This window comes from Ictidomys tridecemlineatus, chromosome 6 (assembly GCF_052094955.1).
Source record: "Ictidomys tridecemlineatus isolate mIctTri1 chromosome 6, mIctTri1.hap1, whole genome shotgun sequence".
Lineage (NCBI taxonomy): Eukaryota > Metazoa > Chordata > Mammalia > Rodentia > Sciuridae > Ictidomys > Ictidomys tridecemlineatus.
The window spans coordinates 191,598,233-191,625,115 of NC_135482.1; the positions used below are offsets into that span (position 1 = coordinate 191,598,233).

Genomic DNA, 26,883 nt, shown 5'->3' on the forward strand with positions numbered 1-26,883 from the left:
AAGTGAGCAAGTTCTGATTAATAAATGACATTTATCAGTGTTTAGGTTTATCAGGTGTTTAGGTTCGCTGACACCCTCTGAACTATATTAGTCTAATTCCGGGAACTGATTATCTTTCTCGAGGTATGTTGAGTCCTAATTTTTATAATCCCTTATTACATCAGTTAGTACAGGCACTCTCCGAAAAATAAAGCCTATTTTAATTCATATCTTTGCCTCTTTGGAGTTAATTTAGAAGAATAGACTTTTGAGTTCAGATCAGCACTAAATAGGCAAGGCATGAAGGTTGTTATCCACATTCAGAATGTTATTGTAGGAAATGGGACCACAGAGGTGGGAGCAGTCACCTGAACCCTTCATGGAGGAGGTAGTATTGGAGTCAACCTTTAAAGGATCGATAGAACATTGAGAGAGAAGGGAGTTCTGTATGGTGAGGACAGCTTGAACCCAAAGATAAGCAGGTTGTACTATAAAAATAATTTATCATACGAAACTAAGTGGTTTGGGAGGAAGTAACTATTAGTTGGACGTGTTTGGAGTATAAATTAGATAATAAAGAATACTGAAAGATAAGATTCAAAAATTGGTTAGAATCAGAGCAAATATGATAAAGTTAATTCTTTGAATTGCACATATCTTCCTAATCTTCTCTAGGTAATTTCTTCTTTAAAATGTAAACTTATTCCATTACTTTATTATAGATTATCATGGAAAATAGTCAGACTGGCAATCTCTATGGATTGGAACGCTTTATTTCCTACCATGATCGTAGACTGCCCTCAGTAGCCCAACTAATGTCACTGAATAAGAATGACTAAGAGTCAAAAGTTAGCAAAGGTTTATGTGTTCTTTGTTCAGTTAACTAAAGTATCAAATTATTAAAATGTGTTAGGGTCAATATAAAAACAAAATATTAGAGAATTGTTTATTCCAACCTTTGCCAATCTTATTTACCATAGAACATTTAAAGAATTATTTCAAGTGTTAGGGGTAGGGGGTTGCAGCTCAGTGATAGAGTACAAGTTTAACATGTGTAAGGCCCTGGGTTCAGTCCACAGCACCAAACTACAAAACAAAAAATGTATAAAGAATATATTTTAATAAAACAACACAGCTCATAAATTGTAAGGGAAGCTTAGATTAAAGCAGATATCAGTTCACAAATCATTTGTTCTAAGAGAGTTTGTTGCATGCTTACCTGTATACACATGAAATATTATTACAAATACTTGGTTTAATTATTAAACAGGTATAAAGTATAAAACATGGATTAATGATCATAAACAGAATATATTCCATAGTGCTCTTTGAAAACCACTTCCTCTCCTTCAGTATTGAGCATTACACATACCATATATTTTTTTGATTTCTTGGTGTTTGCAGGTGTGGCCTCTCCAAGACAGACTACCCCATAATGTCTACATAAAAGGGCTTGAGTTTCTTTTTTGTATAATAGTTTAGGAGGAAAATATCACTTATTTTTGTTGTCGTTTTTGTTAATTTTAAAGAAACATTCATTAAACTCATTTTTAGAATACTGTTTTAAATACTTAGAAAATACTTTCAGGTTTGCCAGCCAGTTTACAGACTAGTGAAAAGGTAAAAAATGAGCAATTGAAAGTACTCAGTTAAAATTCATGACTCTTTCAACTTGTTATTTTTTCAATTATAAAATATCCATTGCTCATTGTGAATATTGGTAGATAACATAGTGCAAGTAAGGAAGTAAAAATCATACTAAATCTCATTATCTGTGAGTGGTATATATGTATGTGTGACGTTTGGTAAACATTCTTTTAGTCATTCTTCTGACCATAAATGGGAAATTATGCTGTTCATGTATTTTTGTCACTCAGGAATATGGTGTGAGCATCTTTATGGGTCAACAGATATTTACCCAATAATATTCATGTAAAGATATTCACTAAAAAGGTGCCACTGATGCATTTTGGAAGTGATATATGTGCATTGTCTTCAGCTCTGTAAAAATGTAAGACCAAATTGCCGTAATATTTCTAGCCAGAAGCAAAAGCTCAATTGATTGGGGGAGAATCATAGTGGAAGAATGGCCTCTGGGGGGGAATAGAATAGAACTGTGTTGGATGACAGCGTAAGTGTGATCATAAACTCCAAGGGCTTTTAGCTCCTTAGTCTTATTATCGAAGGCCTCAACTAGGTAGTCCTTTTAAACTTGAGCTGTCCGGTCTGTCAGCCACCAGTCTTGTGAGGTTGGTCTGAAGTTGTCTTAGTGCAAAAAAAAAAAAGTAAGCTAACTCATTTTTATTCTTTTCTATCAACTACATTTTGAAATGATATTTTGGATACGTTCTGTTAAATAAAATGTTATTAAAAGTAATTTCATCAGTCTCCTGTTAGTTTTTTTAAAATGGTGGCTCTTAGAAAATTTCAAATTACATATATGACCCACTTTATTTTTCTATTATACAATACTGAATTAGATTATAAACAGTGGAAAACTTCACCAAGGAGTCTGAACATTTATTTTTTCTCTCTAAATGTACCTGATATCTTTGACCTGTCACACATAAACCCAGATACATATACACACAGGCAGATTTCTGTCCACTTGTGAGGAAAAAATAACTGCTACCTGACGGGGAAATAGCTGTGCTAGGTCCCCCCCACCCCATGATTCCCCATGATGATATCTTTGTCATTATATGTAATGACTACAAGTAGTCCATGGTGTTGGACTATAATGGATTTGACCAGTGGCCTTCTCAAGAATGCCCATATATATCCCAGTTTCACCATTATGAACAAACCTCAATGGCTTTCTGTTTAGTGCCGACGGGGCCCTTGGCGTGAGTATCAGTGCACCAGGAGGAGCCATTGCTTCTGTCCCTAACTGGACGTTGAGGGGGACTCAGCTAATGAACGGGACGTCGATGTCTTCCCCCAACGCATGTGGGGGCATTGCCCTGATACTCTCAGGTGAGGATATTGCCTGTGACCTCCCTCTTCTCCTACTGCTGACTGCATGTTTTCTGCAGTTCTCATGGTGAGAAAACATGGTTTATTTGGTAATGTCCTGGACACAAAGTAAAGTTTTGAGTAGAAAATGATTTATGTAATAATGACCATTTGCTTATTCATTCATTTGGCAAACATATTTATTGGCTCTTTGCTTATCAGAGGCTAAGTTAATGAACAGAACATGTAAAATACCTTGCCTATTTCAAGTTTATGTTATAATTGGGGGAGACAGACTTTGAACAAAATTTTAAAAGTGCTTGTATTACACATTGGAATGTGATAAATGATATAGAGAAGAATTAAATGGAACAGAGGTATATCTAGGATGATATGCAGTGTTAAAGAGGGCACCATCAGGGTGGCCTGGGACTCAGGGTGGACAAGCTGCAGTGAAGCTCCCTCCTCAGAAGTGCTCCTCTGTTCAAGGTTGGTCTCCCTGCCTTCTTCATTCACCCCTTTTCCAACTACCACAGCTGTCGTCTTCTGCCCATGTGTCTGGTCAACTCCTCTCTGCTGATGCCGAGAGATAACAACAAAAGCCAATAGTTTTTTAATCACTGATTTTAAAACACCTATCAGTGCCACATCATTTGCCAGTTTGAGTCAGAATTCTCTGGATGGTCACTGACATCTCTACCTCATTTCTAGTCCTATTCAGCGTCACCTATCTTTGAGCATATCTCTGCCCCTAAATCCTTTTCAGACCTGCAAATGCCTATGCAGGTTGGGGTGAGGGTGCTAGAGGTTGAACCCATTGCCTCATGCATGCTAGGTGAGTGCTGTATCCCTGAGCTACATACCCAGCCCTTTTTAATTTTATTGTGAGTCAAGGTCTTTAACCCAGGCTGGCCTTGAACTTGGGCTCCTCCTGCCTCTGCCTCTCTAACAGTGGGGATTACAAGCTGTGCCAAATTCCTGTGCATTCTGTAAGATCCAGGTCATCTACCTATTCCTCTGCTAGTGCTCTATCATTTTTTTTTTTTTTTTGGATTCTCATGAACAAAATTGATTATGTCCTTGAGTTGCTCTTATGGCTTATTACAGTACATTTTTATGTATTTCATGAGCTCTGGAGAGGACAAAAATGGTTCAGCAGTCATCTTTTTATCAGTAACAGTATAAAGGCCTTTTATAACCTTCCCATAGTTTCAAACCTGGCTTCATGCTAGAATCCCCTGGAAAGCTTATAATAAATCACAATCTCTGGATCCAGTCCTTAAAGATTCTCATTTAGTTGGTCTGTTACAAAACCTCAGCTGCCTTTTGCCTTAGTTCCCTGATGCATGTGAATTGAAATCTGCTGCCAATAACCATGGTGTTTGACCAATAGTACCTTGAAGAAAATGTCATTCAGGAGCAGGGGCCAAAGCTCAGTGGTAGAGCGCTTGCCTTGCATGTGTGAGACACTTGAGTTTGTTCCTCAGTACCACATAAAAATAAATAAAGGCATTGTGTCCATCTACAACTAAAAAAATATTTTAAAAAAAGAAAATATCATTCAGATGCTATTGGGTGTCTGCTTTGTGCATTGATGTCACCTTTGTGCAGCCTGCCAATCAGTATGCATTGATTTTTGAGTGAAGTCTGCAATGCAAGCAATTGAGTCAGACTATTGAGTTCAGTTTTTAAGAAGAGATTTTAAAATAAGTGTTGAAATTCAAGACATGAAAAACCAGAGACTACTTGTTACACTGATTGGAGAAAGAAAGTTTCCAGTAGCAGGCTCACTAACACAGTTTTCTTTTGTTTTTTTTTTTTTAATTTTAGGTCTAAAAGCTAATAATGTTGACTATACAGTTCATTCAGTCAGAAGAGCTTTAGAAAACACTGCAGTGAAGGCTGACAACATAGAAGTATTTGCCCAAGGACATGGTATTATTCAGGTATTGTTGTCTGTACGAGAAACTTAAAGCACCCTTAAAATAATAATGTAGAGGGCTGGGGTTGTGGCTCGTTGGTAGAGCACTTGCCTAGCACATGTGAGGCCTGGGTTCAATCCTCAGCACCACATAAAAAATAAATGAATAAAGCAATGAGGGAAAAAAGTTACCTCATTAAAAAATAATAATAATAGTATCTTCTATTGTAACATGATTCACTGTGTCTAAATTCCAGATTATGGGGCTGGGATTGTGGCTCAGCAATAGAGCGCTCGCCTAGCACAGGTGCAACCCAGGTTCGATTCTCAGCACCACATTAAAAAAAAAATAAAGGCATTGTGTTGTGTCCATTTACAAAAAAAAATTTCTCTCTCTCTTTAAAAAAATAAAAATAAATTTCAGATTATGTGGCTATAGTAGGGCAAAAAAACAACCAAAACCAAATTTTATAGTTAGGACAGATTCGTTATACTAAGAGAAACAGACGTATAGAGGCTGGAAATTCAAAACAGAAGTAGAAGCAAAAATTTGTCAGTCATAATGGCCGGTGGATCAATTCCAGCATTCATTAACAACGTGAACAGAGTGAAATGGAATGTTCATCTAGTGGTAAAAATGTAGAATTGGCATCTGAGTTGGAGGGAGTATTGAGTAGTATACAGTGAATATAGAAACTGACTTTTTGTTTATAATAGTTTGTTATAACTAACGTCAAGTTAATTGGTAATTTGTAATAAAATATTTTCTTCATCCATTTTATCTTACCAGTTATATTCTTTTAATTAGGTTGACAAAGCCTATGACTACCTCGTTCAGAATACATCATTTGCTAATAGACTAGGTTTTACTGTTACTGTTGGAAATAACCGTGGCATCTACCTCCGAGATCCTGTTCAGGTGGCTGCACCTTCAGATCATGGTGTTGGCATTGAGCCTGTATTTCCAGAGAACACAGGTAAGTAGGAGGCTGGCAGTGAGCTGAAGTGTTCATGTTGATGGTTCAGACAAATGCTGCTTGACAGGGGGATGCTATGTGGCCGATGGTCTGAAGAGAAGTAAGAACTGACAAGATGATTATTTAAAACTAATAAACGTGAGGGAGTAGCAATGGAGGAAGATTACTCTAGATAGAGAATAGGGGTGGGACGGAAAGGGAGGGAGAAGGGGAATAGCATGAATGGTGAAAGGAGACCCTCATCATTATACAAAATACATGTATGAAGATTTGAATTTGGTGTCAACATACCTCATATATAATTAGATGTAATAAGTTATTGTATAATGGTGAATTAAGAATCGTAATGCAAAAAAAAATAAGTATAAAAAGTTAATAAACTTAAGGGAAACTAGAGCAATTAAGGACCCCAGTACCATGGTAATTCAGTTAGCATCTCAACCACCAAGGAAAACAGCAGGACAGGACTGCAAGTGACCTATGTTTTATTAAATTGATAATAAAATAACATTGTCTTTCTTTTCCCACTTACTACTTGGTTATAAGCCAGAGCTTTCAGGTGAGAGTGAGAAATAGTAGCAGCTGAGGGGAACAGCAGGTGTCAGGGAAACTCATCACTGTATATTTTACAGTCTTTATTTCACTCAAGTTCTGTTACCTGCACACAATGATGTAACATGTCCACTAAAATTCTGTATTTTAAGGCATAGCAGTGTCTGGTGAGAATTATGAATGAGATCCTCAAGAGTACACTAAAATGCAAGGAAGACTTATGACAGTTTTGTTTAAATTGTGCTTTGGGTGCAATGTCTAGTACATTTTAGAACAGACTAAGTTGTTGAAATTTCTTGACAAGAGATAGAACTTTTTGAAATGAAAGGGGGGAAATGCTGATTTTAATTTTTGGTCTTTTTAATGCCAGAAAACTCTGAAAAAATATCCCTTCAGCTTCATTTAGCTTTAACTTCAAACTCATCTTGGGTTCAGTGTCCCAGCCATTTGGAACTCATGAATCAGTGTAGACACATAAACATACGTGTGGACCCCAGAGGCTTACGAGAAGGATTGCATTATACAGAGGTATTGGCATATCTTCATTTTCATTTCTTTACTCTTTAAAATGTTTTGAGAGGCCAAGTGCAGTGGTGCAGTCCTATATTCCCAGTAAAAATGAGAGGCTGAGGCAGGAGGATCACAAGTCCAAGGCCAGCCTGGACAACTTAGCAAGACCCTGTCTCAAAAATAAAAAGGGCTAAGATTGTAGTTCAGTGGTCGAGTGCCCCAGGTTCAATCCCCAGTAACAAAAAAACAAAACAACAAAAATAAAAAGCAGGTGGATAACATGTTTAAGAGTAAAAAGGTAAACAATTCCAAGTATATTTCTAAGATGTTGCTTTCTTGTTAAGAAACAACTCAGCCTTTCTACTTGCCAGAGTTTGTAGCTCATCTGGTCTGCCTGTATTCATTTAAGCAGTGGGGTACAGTAAGAATATAATGTGTCCTTGTGTGAAGAGAAACAAGCAGAGCAGTAAAGCCTTTCAGTTAGGTTTCCTTCTAATTCATCACTTGGTTGATTGGGTTGAACCTGAGTTGCATACTCAGGTGGAGAAAGCATCTGTTAGATACATGGTAGTTGTATGTAAACAGTAACTACCTCCAATGTTGTCTGTGATGCTAGTTTGAGCTAGTTTGCAGTTGAGTCATTAAAAAGCAATTTTTTAAATTTGATGTCTCATTTCCCTATTATGCTCAATTATTTAAAGGTTTTTACATATGCATTTGTTAGGGCTTTTTGCTAATAATATTATGTGACCTAGTGTCAGGAAACCTGTTCCACTTATGTGTGGGACCTTTCAGTTTTAAGATTAATTCATTCTATGACTAGATTATCCCTTTAAACTCCCTGTTCTACAAGTATATTTATAGATATTGAAACTGTGTTTCTTTCAAGGTTTGCGGCTATGACATAGCCTCCCCCAATGCAGGGCCTCTGTTCAGAGTTCCCATCACTGCGGTTATAGCAGCAAAGTAAGTAAGAGGTTGTTCACAACTTATTTTTACATCTAAGTTGTTAATAGCTATGTGTGGGATACTGTGGACTTTTTGGATTACTAGGCCACAGAACCAGGTAACCAGAGCTTAGTCTTAGTTCGAGTCTTCCTCCCTTTTGTCGGTGGCATGTAGTCAGCCGTGCTGGTCCCTGTTGGCTGTGAGAACCATGGATGGCATCTGGCCTCCTCCCCACCCCCTTCACTGAATATACTGGTGTAGGGGCTGCTGCCAAGCTCCACGGGAAAGAGTAGCATAGCCTTCCGCTTCCCCAAGCCCTCTGCGACCCTTGGAAGAGCTGTTTCATCCTTCTCCACACCACCCTCCTTGCTTTCCTGGCTCTTCCTCCTTTCTAGTCACTTTGTGCTTCCAGACTCTTAACCCTTTCCTCTCTGTCCACCCTGGAACCAAGGAGTTCACATTTGATCATGTTACTCCTGCTTAAAATACATCACTGGCAGCTCCAAGTATCAAGTTTAGATTCCTTAAAATAGCAAGTGATGACTCCTCACAGCTCTAGCCCCAACCCAGTGCTTCCTATCATGCCATACACCAAGGTGCAGGTTCTGAGCAGCTTTCCACCCAGACTCTCCAGATTTCTACAGTTAATGAGAGCATTTGCTCGACTGAAGCCTTTGCTGCACTGGAGCCTTTAACTGACCAGGCTCATTTCTGGGCATCTGAATAAAAGTAGTCCAGTCTTTCTACATCATGGCGCTTTACAAGGCTCAGGACAAAATTTACTTATTTAATTTATGCTGTTTGACTGTGAGCCCTCTGAAGTCAGAGACTATATCTTACTTCATCCTATGTAGACCCTATTAAACAGGATGTGCAAAGCAAACCGATTAGTAGATAAACTGTTTGAGATTGGATTTTGAATACTGAAAATAAGTGGCAGTTCTAAATTACCAGTTTCTGTTGAGTTAGTTACTCAGGTGGATCTCGGCCCTATGAGGCATAGAGGATGAAATTAAGAAAATCAATTTTAAAATGGCATGTATGTGGGAAAGAAGTTAAATTTTGTGTCATACATTGCCTAGAAGTGCAATGGAAATTTCAACAAGGCTCTGTGTAAGACCTTCAACAATCAGCTGATAACGTTTTCTCTTTCAGGAAGATTCTGCAGGTTCCCTTTGAATGAACCAAAAATTCTTCATCAGTTTTCCCTGACATGTCCCTACTGTGTAAAATATCTCCCTCCCCACTAATTCAACTAGATCAAAGGACCATATTTTACTCATTGTTCCATTTCTAGCTACCTTATGTAAACACTCATTAAATGTTTGTCCTACTGATAAGAGTTTGATTCTACATACACTTTCTGTAGAAGGTAGTTATACATTTGACTTTTAATTTTTTTAATTTAATTTCTCATGGAAATGGTTTGTCTTTACTATTTTTACAGTATGGGGGCATTTTTGAAGCTACATGAGGGGCTTAACACCAGTTTTTATCATAGCTGCAAGACACTTATCAGTGCCACAAAAATATACACTACCTTTTATTTTAATATCTAGGATTCACTATAGTCCTTAATCTAGAAATTAGAAAATTTTGTGAATATTGTAGAATTCCTTTAAGAAAAAAAAAAGGCGTATGAGCTTTTTAAATGTGTGTGTGTATCTTACAAATTATAAAATAAGGGCTGCGTTGTAGCTCAGAGATAGAGCACTTACCTAGCATGCATGAGGCGCTGGGGATGTGGCTCAAGCGGTAGCGCGATCTCTTGGCATGCGTGCGGCCCAGGTTTGATCCTCAGCACCACATACAAACAAAGATGTTGTGTCCGCCGAAAGAAAACTAAAAAATAAATATTAAAAAAATTCTTTCTCTCTCCCCTCCCTCCCTCCCCCCCCCCTCTCTCTCAAAAATAAAATAAAATAAAAAAATAAAGAGATTGTGTCCACCTATACCTAAGAAATAACAAGTCCCAGTGTTCATTTCTGGTGAACTACTCTTGCATGTATTGTATAAGATCTAGAGTGTTAGTGGGCATGTTACAAACATAACTATTTTATGACAATATCACATTTAATAATTTTTTTGTTAATTTTCAGAGTAAATGAGTCTTCACATTATGATCTAGCCTTTACAGATGTACATTTTAAACCTGGTCAGATTAGAAGGCATTTCATTGAGGTTCCTGAGGGTGCAACATGGGCTGGTAAGTAAAATTTGTCTGGACCTCTTATTTTGGATGATTATGTGTTATAAATATGTGAACCCAATTTAAATTAATAGCCAGCATTACTGAATACCTCTAGGATGTGGACACACTGTTCAGCATTTTACACAGGTTATCTTGTCTCTAGGCCAATAAGTATCCTTATTAAAAATGGTTTATATTTGGCTTAAAAAAGCATTTTGTGCTTGTATATATCTCTTTTGAGCATTTGCTTAAAATGAAATCATGAAATACATGTGTGAGACCTCATTGAAAAGAGTTTGTTGTCTCTGTGGTTCCTTGTACTATCTTCTGGTCATTTGTCTAAATGCAGTTTGTCTGTCTCCCTCCCTCTTGATATCACTGGAAATGCAAGACTTTTCTTATTACATATAATGTGGTAAAGGCAAAATAATAAATAACAAAAACTGCAAGTTAGAGTGCCGGATTGAAACAGGGTCCAGTATATCCTGTTGAACTGCACCCCTGTTGGAGTGTTGCTTTCTTCCTCTTTGTCCACCACAGACGATAGTCAGGAGGTGTACTAGACTCATTCCCCACACATACTTTTATGCATAATCTGTGTTCCAGGTACTTTTCAGAGGGTGAGGTAGTGAGCTACATAGAGAAGGATTGCTTCTAGAGGCCTTTCCCCAAGGAGAGTCCTTGTGAGCCTCCAGTCCAAACTTCTGACTTACTTGGTGATTAAGAGAACCTGGATCAGAGGAAGGCAGCATGGAGCAGTGAAGCTTTGGAGACTGACAAGTTTGGGCTTCAGATCCAGACTCTGTCTTACCTTAATGCTTACTTGGGGCAGGTTGCTTAATTAACCAAACTTCTCTTTTAGCTAATTATGTGTAAATTAAAAGATTCAAGAGCTTGTGAAGCATCTGAGACATAGCTTGTCCATGTTGATATTTATATCCTTGACAGTTCTTCTGGGGCTCAGGGTTAGAGGTGCTAAATTGAACATCTCTGTAGTAGCATCATATAGGCCTTCTCAGAGTTGTACAGTTCAAGGCCAATGATATTAAAGAGTAAAAAAATATTAATTAATACTGAATATTGAATTTAATATTTATTTAGTGGAAAATGACAGTGGGTATACTGCCCTGGTTATGATTTGTGTAGGTTGGTATTGAAAATACTTTTTTTTGTTTTAAAAAGTTATTGAATTATCTAGAATGCAAGTATTTCAGAGCATTTTACAATGTTAGAGTAGAAGTGTATTACAATGGTTACTATTTCAAATAATTAGAAATATTGTCATAACGCTAGATTTTGTACTCTCAGTAACTGATTAGGTTCCAAGAGCTGTGTGCCCACTTGTCCTTGGGAACCACAGAGAACTGAACCTTGCTCCATTTCCCTTGAATTAGAATAGAGAATATTCTTTTGATGAGCTGCTGGTCTTGCCTCACATGGTTTAGGCTCATTTCCAGCACTGCCTTCTGGTCAAGCTAAGCAAGTAGAAGTAGACCAGATGGAGACAGATCAAGAGAGACAGGAGAGACTAGGAAAAATTACCAAATAAGTTTAATGAATAGATGCTAATGGAATTTAGGCCAGGATAAATAGTAGAGGTTTTAAAAATTATAATCTTCTTTACTATATGAGGTATTGATTGGTTTTCAGCTAACACCAGCAAAAAGAAGGATTTTTAAGAGAGAGGTAGGTACCTGATAAGGATAATTGTTATGCACCTGTGGGCTGCTTGTGTCACCTGGCGCTTGCAGCAAGAGGCAGCTTAGTTTAATACCCGTTTATCTCTTTTCTGCAGATTATCTTCTGCCCTCTGGCTTTATTAATATTCTGTTTCTGTGTTTTTAAGGAGGTACACAGGTTTCATTTCAGTATATCATTTTATTCTTTATATGTTACTACCTAAACAAAAGGTCATTGTTAAAACTATATTTTAAATCTTGACTAGTTTAAAGCTTTGCTTCTTTCCTTCTTATTCTAGAAGTTACTGTGTGTTCATGTTCTTCTGAGGTGTCAGCCAAGTTTGTTCTTCATGCAGTGCAGCTTGTGAAGCAAAGAGCATATCGAAGTCATGAATTCTATAAGTTTTGCTCCCTTCCAGAAAAAGGAACTCTGACAGAAGCTTTTCCTGTCCTAGTAAGTGTGATTAACAGATTGAAATCTCACTTTCCTTTTTGGTGGGGGCTAAGACTAACTATTTGAATTTGACTTAATATTTTCTACCAAGAGCACATTGGGATTCTATATTTTGTTCATACAAATTAAATGAAGTATGAAGTCTAATGAAGTCTAATTAGGGTACTTAAACCTAAGTATTGGACAAAAATATTCATCCTTTTTTAACTCTTGAATAATCTAGTCAAAGAAAAGTGCTGATCTTGTAGATTCTGACACTTCATAATTTGGACCTTGGTTTTAATTGTTTCCTCTATATAATTATTTCCTTATGGAACACTTTTCTCCAGGTCACTTATTTTATTAATGCCTTAAGAATCTGAGGGGCTTGGCGTTCAGATTGCCTCACCAGGACAGGTCTCTACCCTTGGCTGTAGTGTAAGAAGTGAGGCAGGTGGACTTACCCTATTCTTCCACACACTTGTGCTCTGAGTCTGAGTGTGTGTCCGTGTCCTTGCACTGCATCAGTGTTACATGGTTGCTCTCTTTAAACTTTCTAATGCACTTGATTTCTAAAAAACCTAATTTAAAACAGGGCTAGGAACAGTTTTTCTTCCGCTTTTGCTTTTATTATTTAACAGGGAGAAAGGTGTCACCATAATTTTGATTTTCTTTTAGTTTGCAGGAGGCTCTTAGACTAAAATTCAGCTGTGCCTATTGAATATGCCTTATAAAGTTTTATCCTTTCTCTTATCCTCTCTTAGGTTTCTTTTGATCCTAATTTTTATTCCACTTTTTCAGCATTATTTTACTGTATATACTTTCAAAAGATGCCTCAAATGTTTTGATAAGAAGTGTAAGATTATGATAAATAGTTGTGTATTTAAGTACCAGTAATCATCTAAGTCTTCATGTACAGTGCCTAACAACACCTAGCACAAATGACAAAAGTCCTTTGAGTTTTGTTATAAATAAGAAAATAATTGCTTAAAAAAACAGCTAATTTTTATATTTTGTAATTAGAGGAAATAGGGATCTATATATTATAATTTATTCTTATTTTTATCTGCAGGGTGGGAAAGCAATTGAATTTTGTATTGCTCGTTGGTGGGCAAGCCTAAGTGATGTCAATATTGATTATACCATTTCTTTCCATGGAATAGTTTGCACTGCTCCTCAGTTGAACATTGTAAGTTCTATGATATTTTCATCATTTTTAAATGTCATTTATTTGTGTTATTGAAAACTAATTCAATTGGTTATATTTAAACCTTATTGGAGAAATTATCTGTGGTTCTGAAAATAATAGTCTTTGTTCATAGGTGTTTATAAATTTTACATTAGATACATTTATATTAGACATAAAGTAATTTTTATTTTCAGTTAAAGTTTGGGAAATTAATTTGTTAAATATCCTTTGTAGCACGCATCAGAAGGAATCAACCGTTTTGATGTTCAGTCGTCCTTAAAATACGAAGATCTGGCTCCCTGCATAACTTTGAAGAATTGGGTCCAAACACTACGGTATCACTCAGTGTTTAGGGGCTACAAATGTTGGTGGTGGGTGGGGAATCTCTTACATTCTTTGAAAAGTCGTTTTTCTTAAGCTATGTGAACACTGGAGATGAGAATCCAGTTTGACTTTGCAGCTTAGGAGTCTTCATGTGTCTCTGCAAGGCAGCCCAGCAGCAGTTTCTGTCCTCACTGTCCCACTTGGCTGGCAAAGCTCAGGACAGAGGATAGGTGATCCTTTCAGGACAAGTTAGGATCATGGACATTAGCCTTTTCATTTCTTGACAGAAAGCAACAAGTTAACATAATCTCTGATTTTAATATGTGCATCCTTAGCCAGTCACTTCCAGAACTCATAATGCTGGCAGGTCTTTTTGGACTCGGTGCCTCAGCAGCTCCCCTAGAAAACAGGCAGCTGAGCTACATGCTCACTCTTGCTGTGTTAAGGAAAGTACTTGTTTTTTATTGTTTAATCTGACCTTGTCCCATAGCAGCATACCGCGTGGTAGTAAATGCATTAAGAGAACCTCGTAGGGAATAGTAGTTGAGGGTATGTCTAGCTTGTATCTTCTTGGAAGTTTTACCCCTAAATCTCAAAAATTTGAACTAAGTATCAGTGACACAAAGCCTTTGCTTTTAGTATCTAGGACTCACTATAGGCCAGAATCTGGTAATTAGAAAGTCCTGTGAATGTTATAATCAAAAAAGAGAGAGAGGCCTGGTGCAGTGGTGCACGCCTGTAATTCCAGTACCTTGGGAGGCTGAGAAAGAAAAATCTCAAGTTCAAAGCCAGCCTCAGCAGTGGTGAGGCAAGCGCTAAGCAACTCAGTGAGACCCTGTCTCTAAGGAAAATACAAAATAGGTCTGGGGATGTGGCTCAGTGACCCAGAGAGAGAGAGCACTTTATATGTGTGTATGTGTCTTACAAATTATAAAATGAACAAATAGAATCATCTGTATTGTGCTATCCACAGGCTATCTCTGCTAACGTTGTAAAAATGGGATAATAACATTAATAAATTTGACATTTTTAACTATTTTAAAAAGTGATTCTCCTAATCTCAGTGCTTTTTTTGTAAAAATTTGAACAGTGACTTGCATTAGAGGATATTAAAAAAATTAAATGCTATTCCCTATATGGACAAGGGCATATTATGCCCCTGCCATGGCAGTACAGCACTACCAGGAGTTTGAACCGGATGCAAAATCAAAGCCTGTCCTTCAGCACTATTAGTGATTGTCCACCCTAGTGGTGAGATTTAGTTGGGCTAAGAGCTATTTGCAATATTTAATAATATTTTTATACTGAAAATATTGTCTTTGTAATATTTATTGCAGAATTTAAACTGTGTTGCTGTGACTCAGGCAATAAAGAACCATATGTGTTAATGATTAAAATATTATGAGGTATACTGAAAAAAGCAATTTTTAGGCATACTCATTGTAACTTTTGTAATATGTTATAAATTTTGTTGCTTACCATTTTGTCTTCTTAAATGAACTCTTGAATCAAATCAAATGTGTGATTGCTTTATTGTAGCCCAGTGAGTGCAAAAACAAAACCTTTAGGAGCAAGAGATGTTTTGCCAAACAATCGTCAACTTTATGAGATGGTCCTGACATATAACTTTCATCAAGTAAGTGTTTGCCTGGTAAAGTATATCCACATGATGAAATGTTGTGTTTCATGAATCAGAGAGTCAAGTTATTAACCCTGGTTAGTTTGGGATTATGCTTAGGAAATTACGGTTTCTACTCATCTAAGTACCATTCTGATGGAAGTCACAAAGCATAATTTAGTAGTGACCTTTTAGTAATTCCTGTTCCTTAATGCCATCTGACCCAGAGTGATTAGATGCCTTGGATGTGGCATAGTCCTTTGGATCATGGTGCCAGGCATGATAGCTTGCCGAAGGGGGCTTCAGAGGAGTAAAAGCTCAGAATGGCTCCCAGGAGGACTGAGTGCGACAGTACTTGAAACCAGTGTAAACACTGGATCAGAGTTTTTACAGTGAGATTTCAGTAAAACAGTCATTGATGAATATGAATTTGGTTTTGGTGTTAGGGAAATAATAGATGTCAATAAATTGTCAGATTTCAATTTTTATAAAGTAATTAGAGGTCTTGAATAATATTTATTGCTTGGTTAACAATAATAAGAGAACATAATAGCTATGTTTGTATTTTTTAACATTTGTAAAGAAAAGTGTCTTTAATTAGTGTCAAAATACTAGATGTTCTGCATTTTCATAAGTTTTAGAAGAAAGCATTCTGAATACTTCTTAATGAAAAAGTCTTATTTTGACACCAGTATTCAAAATCTATATTAGAAATCATATGTAAACAGCAGTTCAGGAGGCTGAGGCAGGAGGATCGTGAGTTCAAAGCCAGCCTCGGCAAAAACGAGACACTAAGCAACTCAATGAGACCCTGTTTCTAAATAAAATGCAAAATAGGGCTGGGGATATGGCTCAGTGGTCAAGTGCCCCTGAGTTCAATCCCCAGTACCCCCCAAAAAAGGGAAAGAAATTATATGTATAAACCACATTGTATAATTAGCCTTTTTTTTTTTATAGCCTAAGAGTGGAGAAGTAACTCCAAGCTGCCCACTTCTTTGTGAATTGTTATATGAATCAGAATTTGACAGCCAACTTTGGATTATTTTTGACCAGAACAAAAGACAGATGGGCTCAGGTGATGCCTATCCACATCAGGTATAAAATTGGCAGTGATGATTTGTTAAACTAACAGAAACTATCCCATGAAACCCTAATTTCTTGTTATTGTAATATTTGTGCATTTTTAAGATGCCATGGTCTTGCAGTTTAGTACTTTTACAAACTACAGGAACTTTCTTGTCTATTGTAGTTGTTCAGGAACAGATTGACAGCTCTTCTGCCATGTAGTTAAAGCTGATTGTGTGGGGTTAGAGCCTGTGGGCCCTGAGCAGTGTAGTTTGTTGTTGTTGTTGTTTAAGGTGCTGGGGTCTTGTGCATCCTAAGTACATGCTTTTCTACTGAGCTACACCCCTAGCCTAGTGTAGCTGTTTGTAGTATTTCTCTTTCCTACACACTGCCATTGCCTATGTGAAAGTGGAAGGCAAATCATCCTAGGTACGTGAGCACCTCGAAGTAGTCCCAGGTCTAATGAGCTAAAGGGAACATTAAGCAGTGTCCTGGTGGCTTCAGTTTGTTACCACTTTCAAATCTACTTCTTAATTTGACAACTGTATATTAAGTGCTTATAATTATAATTTATAGAAATCTTATCCCTGATTGAAATTTGTTTTCCTCAAAGCAAGCAGTAGTCTCATCTTGGTGCAGACTGAATCACTGCAGTGCCATTACTTTGGTTACTTTTCAGATCTTCTCAGAAGAAAGTGCAGATGCAAAATACAACATCCATTCTCCATGAACATTATCACTGTGTATTCCTTGATCTCTGCTGGCTTCCTCTTTCTTGTTTGCTGTAAAGGGGTGTGACATTTGAGTTACAGTGTAAACATTACCAGAAGTCATATGTAGGCAATGCACCATGTGTATTTGTTTTAGATATTATACAGCACTTCTTTTTTTTTTTTTTTGTAGTTTGTATGTGTCTTTGAGGACCTATGAACTAAAAAAAAAAAAAGAGAGAGAGAGAAAAATCATTACTTTTATCAGTCTAGAATGGACACCGGTTTAGCCAAGAATATGGCACTATTCTGTTGTGGGAAGAGTAAGGGCCTAGGAGTCTGACCTGAAAACTTCCTGTGCTTCACTACCTGTGTGACCAGGGGCGGCAGCTCAGTGTCCTGATCTGTCTGCTCATTGGCACATGAGGCACTTAGTTTGTGCATGTATCTTGTTCACTTGTGTGTCCCTCTCTTATCCTCTTATTGTCATTTCTTTTTACTTGATTAAATTTAACTTTTCCCAAATGTTTAGTTTAGTTTTGTTTTTCTTTTTTAGTATTCTTTGAAATTGGAGAAAGGAGATTATACAATTCGACTACAGATTCGTCATGAACAAATCAGTGACCTGGAGCGTCTTAAAGACCTTCCATTTATTGTTTCTCATAGGTTATCTAATACCTTGAGCTTAGATATTCATGAAAATCATAGCCTTGCACTTCTAGGAAAGAAGAAATCAAGCAACTTGACATTACCACCCAAATATAACCAACCATTCTTTGTTACTTCCTTACCTGATGACAAGTAAGTGATGACTTTGCTGATACTGTGGTCTGTGAACACCTGAACTGTGGTCTTTCCAATTTGAGTTCATTGTATTAGGCTAAATTTTTATAGAACGTTGTCACTTTAAACTGAATTTATTTCTTTGAAATCTTAGCTATGGGGAATTTTTTCAGCACAGATTTGTTTTGATGTTTTTTCCCCTAATTATCTTTGTGAAACTTTGTTCTTTGTTGCTTTTTTCCCTCTTTAATTCTCCCATTAGAATACCTAAAGGGGCGGGACCTGGATGCTACCTTGCAGGATCACTAACATTGTCAAAGACTGAACTTGGCAAAAAAGCTGTAAGTATTAGTTATTTACACTGAAACTATCTGTTTCAAAATTTCCATTTCTCTAAAGATGGGAATTAATTCCACATTTCAGTTTGGATAAAAGAAAATATCCATGGGCAGTGGGTAGAGGGGAAGCAGTTTTAAAGTATTTTTCCTCAAGTAACTAGTGAACCAGGATTAATATTTGCCTGTCTTTTAAAATGTGTCATATTTTCTAAATATTTAGTCTTTTCCACAAGCCTGTGTGCTGTGGCCCTGAATCCATCCTGCCTCAGTGGCAGATGTACTTGAGTTTCTTATGAAACCTGTAGATTCAAATCAAACTTGGCTTAAATAAATGAAATCTTTAAAATTGAAGCATGCTGTAGAATTTTCACTAATATTATAGAAATTAGAGTAAATCACATTGTCTTGGGTTGCTTCTAAAAGCCAATTAGAACATTTATTACAAATGAACAACATTTTTCACACTTGAGCAAACCTTTCTCTTATTGAAATCTTACATAATTAATGTAGGCAAATAAATGTCTTTTAGCATTGCCTTTTATTGTCTCAAAATTATGCTTTCTCTTAGAAACCTGTTTCTGGTTGTCATAGTTTAGAAACAAATATTACAACTTTATAGGTATTTGTCAGTTTTTTCCATCTGTGTTTTCATTACAAATTCACTATGAGAATGGTAGTTACATCCGTCACCTTTTGTCATAGAGTCATTTTAGCTCAATATTCATTAAAGTTATCATTCTTAACAGCTTTGCATTCTTACAGCTTAGCATTAATTCTTACAAAGCTAAGTAAGTCTACCACTTGATGCTGGGATTTATTAATGTTATCAAAATGAAATTTTATACATCTTAAAGTCTAATTTATTTTTTGCCACTGTTGAAACAAGGTCATTTATTCACTGCCATTGAAGCATAATTTAGGAATTTTGTACTTAGAAAAATTGTTTGTCCCAATGTTTCTTGGGTCTCATTTCTAAGTTATCCTTTAGTATAATTTGAAGTAAGTCAGTAGTTGATATTGGCATTTAAGAAATCCTTATAGTCTTTTTTGTAGATTTCATTTCCTTGGAAGCATAGCTGCTTCAGATATGAGGCTGCAGCTCTGAACTTTTCACCCAGATGACAGATGACTCTTGTGAAGAGTCCACTTTGTGTGACAAGCATAACAGGAAAGAATTGAAATATCATAAATTGTTAGTACTTCCTGACTGCAGTTTCAGAAGCAATTGTGAAATTACAGCCGGGTGGCATGAACCATGGTTAGTTAACTGTAGTCAGTAAGGTAGACTTTCTTAGAGCAGTAACCTAAGCTGTTTAGTGCATTATAATTTCCATTGCATTATTTATTGAATCTTTCTTCAGTAGTTTTGCTTTCCTGATGTTTTTGGCAGATGGGAAGTAACTGTTTGTTTTACTTCTGTTTGACTTTCATGATAACCCTGAATGATGCTTTTTATTAGAATGCATAGGCTTACATTATTATGATGACACCCTTTAGAATCAGACCCTGCAGACTGTCAGCTGAATTTGTGTTTAATCTTAAGCAATGAACTTTGGTCACTAAATACTTTAGATAAAAAGCTGAAAAACATTTGTTCTTAGAGTAGCATACTTATATTTGAAGTGGCAATGTTGCTTTGTATGAAAGCATGCCATTTGGATCACAGACACATGCAGGTGGAATGCAAGTCAGAAGAAAATTAGACAGAGGTGGTGTCTCCATCCTGTGTAGATTGTGCATGTTTTCTTACAGAATGTCGTTCTAACTCCCAGGGGCAGTCTGCAGCCAAACGACAAGGAAAATTTAAAAAGGTACTGATTGTCAGTTCTTAAAAACAATGTCTTAAAACCTTATTTACATATTAGTTAAACTTTCTGTCACTATTATAAATCTTTTTTTTTTTTTAAATCTCACCCTTAGTTTCCTTTCTTTACATTCTGCAGTACAGCGCTCTTCACTGTACCTACAAGCAGTGTTGACATACTGCTTTTCTAAAGGCTTTTTCCAATTGTAAATTGCTGGAAGACTCCTATTGTTCCTGTGTATCAAAAAATTTTAATTGTTATTCATTTATTGCCACAGATATGATATCAAGTAATAAAATTTGGAATTTTGTTTATCTAAAATCTTATAAAGAGATCATCCTAAAAATTTAGCCATAGACGCCAAAGCACTTATATACAAAATTAAAATCACTTTTAAACTGGATTGATATGATTAATAAAATATTCCAGCTTTCTGAAGTGAAGTTTATTCCTGGCTCTTGAATCTATCCTGTTCTGGAAGGATAGAGACAAAAGACATCAATGGAGATCACAGGACCAGAAATAAGAACTGCTGACAAAAAAATTAAAGCATATACTAAATATGAACAGATTTTGCCTTCCAGTGGTCTGCTTGACTTCCCCATAGCACATAAGGGAACCTGTTAACAGCTAGAGCCAAATGTAACTCAACAAAGAAAATTTAAAGGGATTCACATTTAGTGAAGCTCCACTGGCACCATTTAGCTTTTGCTTCAGCAGGAAGTAACTGCAGTGGAGAGTCAGTAGTGTTTTAAAACATAGACAAAAGATAACTATGTTTCTTAATTTCTAGTGCTATGGAACTGGGGATCACCATTTTATAATAGGTAAAATTCCTTTATTAAAATGTTCATACTGTTGTACAACAATAAATGCTTTGTTCAAACACAGTACACCCCAGAAATTATCTTCCCAGATAGAAGAATAAAGACCAATATGTCTGAAGTGGACATTTTGACCCATTTGGGGGTCAGGTAAATTTATTTGAAGTAATGAAGGCAGCATGTAAAAACTGTATTTCATTTTATATATTGATGTTTGCATCTTTGGTTTGTCATGAAGATAGTTTGAAAGTCATTGCTTTCAAGAATGGGGAGAAAGTATTCTAGGAGTCATTGAAGATAGAAGATGCATATCATCAAGGTCATGCCCAATTAGGTTTTTGTTTGTTTGTTTTTTCTTTCTTTCCTCTTATATATTTTGGTTGACTTTGGAGGCATTCTGGTGGGTTTTGTTTGTGTTAAGATGTGCAAGGTAGGAAAGAGTTGAATGAATCAGATTGTCATTGCTAGATGGCTAGTAAGGCTTCGTATGTGGAACTTGGGCACTATAGTGACTTCTGCCTGTTCCTTCCTGTCTTCAGTGCAAGTGTAGGCTCTAACTTTAAAATAAGCAGTGTAGGCACATTACAAAGAAAATTGTGTATGGATATACAATGTGAAAGAATTTAGTTACTTTTAAAAGATCATATATAGCATTAATCTTTAGTTATTTTAGTTTGTATAAAGCTTTGAATTTTTGAATTTACAGTTGATAATAATTTAAGAACTAGAGAATTTGCATTTTTGAATCAGAATATAAATGGCAATGTTATGCTGCTAAAAGAGTAGTTTGACAGGTGAGTTTGACTTTGTGTCAGTTTGAACACTACTGAAATCCTTTGTGCATAAGTGGAATAAAAAAATTATTATTTACCATTAAATGTTCTACTATGGAATACTCTTCAGAGCTTTTCTGCTCTGATGATGCTTCTTGGCTGTCTTTTTAAATCCAAATCAAGATTTAAGGTACAAAACTATTTCTATTAAATTGACCTTACATTGAGCCTTGAGAAGCAAGTTGAAAAGATACTTATTATAAAAAAAGAATAAAACGATTTTGATATCACAAATGAAAGGCAGCCTCATTTTCTTTTGATAATAAATGAATTAAAACTATCAGACTTATAATTTTGATAATAAATTCTTGTTCTGAAGTATTTTATAGAATTCTACTAGCATTTATAATGGTACTGATTATAAAGGCTTGCTTTTTGCTTAAGATAATTCATTATAAACTTTTCTTTTATATTTTTCCTAATAGATTAAGCTTTCTAATATGGAATTTCTTTCTGCTTTTTATAGGTCTTTGTTAATTTTTTATTATAAATTATTTTAGTGGATTTCTCACTTTTAATTAGTTCTATTTTCCTTCTTCAGTATTAAAACAATAATAGAAAATTCCTTACCTCTGAGTTCCAGAGTAGAAATTGCCTTACAATAAATACTACATGGTTTTCCTATCCAGAGATGTCACAGTTCTTCCTAATCTGGGAAACTGTTAGAATGAGTGGGGGCTGCCTGGCAAGCAGCATTCTCACTCTAACATACTGGACGATAAAGCGAACTGCCTTAACAGGAAGTGAAGACTGGAAGCCTCTTCTGTCTTTAATTCCTGGATGCCTGGTGTCTGTGTAGCAGACAGTGCCAAGGCAGTGTTTCAGTAGGTACTTGGTGGTAGACTATTAGCAACACTTTACCTAGGCTTTGCCCAAGGCCACACCCACTCAGGAGAGTCAACCTCAAGAACTATGGCAAGGTCCTAAAAAAGCTAAGCAATAGCTTTTTGTTTGTTTGTTTTTTCCAGTTTCACACTTCAGATAAAGCCCTTATTCAGGCCCTATCCCTGGCCTCAGAAGCACAGGGGTCCCAAATGGCTGTAGATGTGTTCAGAATCTCATGTCAAAGTGGTTTTCTGTGCTATAAATGAATTATGAGATAATAGTTATTGTTTTGTGTTGAAACACTATTAAAATTACAGCAGTATTCTTCAGATTTACTGTTATAGCATTTTATACCCAAAATTGAATTCCACTGAGAACTTTGTTAAAGTGAACATATTTATATAGTATATACACTGAAAAACTCTGTTTGGAGGAATAGGGCCTTGTACTGCTATCTTTGTCTCAATGTATGTGAATTTTTTTTCTTAAATACTATAATGACGGCAGTAAAAGTCTTTTTGATAACATAATTTTTTCTGCTTTTAGAAACTTAACTAAATGGAACACATGCTTTAATTCAACATTATTTTTAATATGAACATGAAGATAGCATTTGAGAAACTAACTTTATAAATAATGATTTAAAGATAACCAAAACAAACCTAGTGTGGTAATATGTGATTTCATTTGCCACACAGTGCATTACTTTTCATAAGAAAAGCCTTCCTGCTATGAAACAAATGTTTTTATGCTCCATTTCTATGTTCTCTACAGAGTAAAATTTCTCAGAACATGTATAGACTTGCTCCCTCCCTATTCTCTTCCTTCCTTGGCCTTTATCCCACTGCATGGCTCTTCCCAAGGTGGCCACAGGCTCCTTGCTGCCAGGTGTCAGCTCACCTTCTTCCCTGTCGGGCACCACCCCAGCTCTGCCATCACTTGGTTGCTCCTGTCTTCATGGTGGTTTTTCCTCAAGGTGTCCCTGACCCCAGATTGCTTTTGCTTGCTTTCTCAATCACAGCACCTCTAGATAGTAGAATGCTTTGGGACAAGCCCTGGGCTTCTCTTTCCCCATCTCCTGTCCTGGTGGTCTTACTCATCCCCGTAGTTTTCAGCAATGTCAGCAAGCACTGTTGGTGATTCCTTCAAACAATTTCTCTGTTCATTTTCTTCTATTTCCACAGCCTGTCCTTCATTCTAACGCCATGTCACAATTCCTAGGTTTGTTTCCCTGCCTCTTCTTTTGCCTTCTGTGATCCATTCTCCAAATATTATGGGGAGGTATTAAAAAAAAAACGAAAAAATTTAATCCACATAGGATCAAGTCATTTAAAAGCAGAATTCTTTAGTTGTGTCTTAAATCAACTATTTTGCATAAAACTATTGCGCTAGGCTCTGCGAAGTACTTAACATCTATTTGTTTAACTATATTTCATCAAATCCTGTTTACTGTATCTGCTGCTAAACCTTCTGCCTTCAAAACCTAATTACTGAATTGGGTATGTCTCATTCTCTCTTCAGTTAGATTATTTAGGTTTATTTATACTCATTCATGTGCTCACTTTAGATCCATTTAGGTTTCCATTGCCATTCTGTCTACACTGGTTCCCTCACCTCACCTAACCATCACTCTGAGTTCTTTTATTGTTAGTGACTTCAAACTATCAGAAATCACTTACTTTCTTGTACATGTATTTCTCACTTCGACAGTTAGAATGTGTGTCTGTAAGGACAGGAAAGGGCCTTGTCTGCACTTTTTTTCACATGTTAGAGCATTGTCTGACACATGGAAGGAGCTCACCAAGTCCTGTTGGTTAAACAAAGGAGTAGATTTACTTAGAAATGAGGATCTTATCTCTTTATATCTTGAACTTATTCCCTCTCCTGCTTAAATTTAAAATGTGAAAGGTCAACAAACTCATTACTCTGTCAAATATAAGTTATAAAGCTAAAAATACCAAATACACTCAACTGGATAAAAGTTTGTTCTTATCTCCTTTATTTTTAAAGGTACTATTAAAAGTATTAGTACTTTAAAGTTGGGGGGGTATTGTGATTACAGGTGGACACTTTTGATGTATTATGACCCTTAGAATCTGGAATATAAGGTAGTGCAATTCAGACACAACATGATATATATATTACATGATATTCAGTTATTGAAGATGATTTTATGGTACAAAAAATTAAGCATATTAATCTAAAATTCTCTCTCTACATTCATAGGATGTAATTCCTGTTCATTACTACCTAATACCCCCACCAACAAAGACTAAGAATGGCAGCAAAGACAAAGAAAAAGATTCAGAAAAAGAGAAAGATTTAAAAGAAGAGTTTACTGAAGCATTACGGGATCTAAAAATTCAGTGGATGACAAAGTAAGTTTTTGAGTGGGTTTTATTCCTCCAGATATTTAGTTTTGTTTTCCCAACTACAATATTGTGTAGATATCCACATTCTATCCAAAACTGCTAATAATGGATAGTAGGATTACAATTTCTTCTAAATGTTTCATATATATATATATACACACACACATATATTCATTTTTATAATAATCTTTTGTGACAAAAAAATATTTCAATCACTTTAATTTGCTCTTGAAGATAATTTTATTGGTGGATAGGTATACAAAGGAAAAGAAAGAAAATTTTTTCCAACCATACAAAGATAATCATTGTCCTTTTATTATTTTTCTCTATATTTTTACATTTAGCAGTGTGAATGATAACGTGTCCTAGCTTTCCGGTTATTGGGGGTGGGGGGGTATGAGCATTTCCTGTGTGATTTAGTAGCCCATTAAAGAACCATTTTTAATTACTGTATAGTTGATGGTCCTATGGATACAGTGTAATCTATTTAAACATTTAGCATATATGTATGTAAAACTCTTCACTATGCTGACCATTTTTATAAAGATTTCTTTAACTTCCATCAGGTAGCATAGTGTAATTTTTTAGTCATAGACATTAATTTTTAAGTCATATTGATCTGTTTTGCTAAATTGCCTTCTAGTGCAAATATAATTTCTATTTCATCTGTGTGTATGTGTATATATATATATATGTATGTACACTACTACTACAGGATGCCAAAAAGAGGCCATTATTGCTGTCTTAAATTATGTAATTACACTTCTTTAGTCACTAAAATTGAGCTTTTTGCAAGTTATTTGTTATTTGTATAGCTTCTATCAATTATAAATATGTTCTTTGCCCAGTCTTTTATTGGGACATTAGATTTTTCTTGTCAGTTTAAATTTAATATAAAAGAAATTAATATTTTTCTGTATTTGTCACAGATTTTACAACAACTTTGAGTTTTGACTTACTTTTTCTTTCTTTTTTCTTTTTTTAGTTGTAGTTGGACACAGTGCCTTTATTTTATTTTTATTTTTATGTGGTGCTGAGAATCAAACTCAGCCTCGCATGTGCTAGGCGAGCGCTCTACCACTGAGCCACAACCCCAGCCCCTAGGCTTACTTTTTCCACAATATTTTATTCTATGTAGTTGAATGAGTTTCTTTTTCCACTTGTATGCAGTGTTTCTTTCATCACTGGTTTTCTGTGGGAGTCCCTTTAGCTGATTATATATGCATGCTTGCAGTTATGAAGTCTTGGAGGGAACAGAAGTCTTTATAATGTAAAAATAATTCCCAAGGATCGAACTGTTATGTGTGGGTCCACATGCAAATATACCTTCCCATTTAAAGCTAGATTGTATCTCAACCAGGAGTCAAAGTCTTACTCTGACTTATTGGAGGATGAGTACAACGTAAATTTCTCAAAAGTGAAATTGCAGAGATTGACTTGTATAGTGATGATAGCCTGAGAACCCCAATAATTCTGCTCCCCAGTAAAACTAGTGAAAAATTATTTTTTTTAAAGAACAACACTCTAAAAATTATCCTAAGGGTGCACAGCACGTGAAGAAACATGCTCAGAAATATCTTCAAAAATGGTAAGAAAAGTGAAAGTCTGTGGTGTTCCAGCAAAGACCGCTGCTCACTCTTCACTCTCAATTCAGTGAAACAGAAATTTAACTTCAAACTGGTGCCAGTGTGGCCACAGGCTCCCTCTCACCCAGCTCCCATGAGAGGGAGCACTTTGTTTTCAGGAGGAACCAGGACATCATTTCTCATGTCTTTCCAGCCACCTGTTGCTGAGGCTAGGTTCTAGCAGAATGCATTCTAGAAGTAGGGATTCCCTTCTGCTATGAAAGACTTGAATAAGAGAAAAGCCAACTGCTGAGCATTCTGGTGTTCACAGTTTGGCTCTCTGTATAGTCTTGTTACCTCATCCTAGTTGGGAAGTGTGATGAGAACACTGGACCCCAGTGCTCAGGGCGCTGTGATACCACATCTGGCCAGGAAGCCAAGGAAACGCCAGGCTCCCTCCCCCCCTCCCTCCACCAAGAGTGCCCAG

The 26,883-nt window shown here is 36.2% G+C and overlaps 1 protein-coding gene across 5 annotated transcripts in view; it reads left to right on the forward strand.

Moving 5' to 3' along the window:
* Window positions 1–26,883, forward strand: part of Tpp2 (tripeptidyl peptidase 2) — a 67,749-nt gene that overhangs the window by 28,047 nt on the left and 12,819 nt on the right. For 2 of the 5 annotated variants that reach the window (XM_040281705.2, XM_005317006.5), the window contains exons 11-25: window positions 2,807–2,955; window positions 4,765–4,880; window positions 5,664–5,832; window positions 6,755–6,912; window positions 7,784–7,860; window positions 9,942–10,048; window positions 12,012–12,166; window positions 13,218–13,334; window positions 13,569–13,669; window positions 15,198–15,294; window positions 16,234–16,371; window positions 17,608–17,852; window positions 18,097–18,175; window positions 19,945–19,983; window positions 24,686–24,837. In XM_040281705.2, coding sequence (XP_040137639.2) covers window positions 2,807–2,955; window positions 4,765–4,880; window positions 5,664–5,832; window positions 6,755–6,912; window positions 7,784–7,860; window positions 9,942–10,048; window positions 12,012–12,166; window positions 13,218–13,334; window positions 13,569–13,669; window positions 15,198–15,294; window positions 16,234–16,371; window positions 17,608–17,852; window positions 18,097–18,175; window positions 19,945–19,983; window positions 24,686–24,837 — 1,899 coding nt within the window. Of the gene's footprint in view, window positions 1–2,806; window positions 2,956–4,764; window positions 4,881–5,663; window positions 5,833–6,754; window positions 6,913–7,783; window positions 7,861–9,941; window positions 10,049–12,011; window positions 12,167–13,217; window positions 13,335–13,568; window positions 13,670–15,197; window positions 15,295–16,233; window positions 16,372–17,607; window positions 17,853–18,096; window positions 18,176–19,924; window positions 19,984–20,770; window positions 20,805–24,685; window positions 24,838–26,883 lie in introns of those variants that run through there. The other 3 variants (XM_078016308.1, XM_040281706.2, XM_005317007.4) reach the window with 3 other exon arrangements.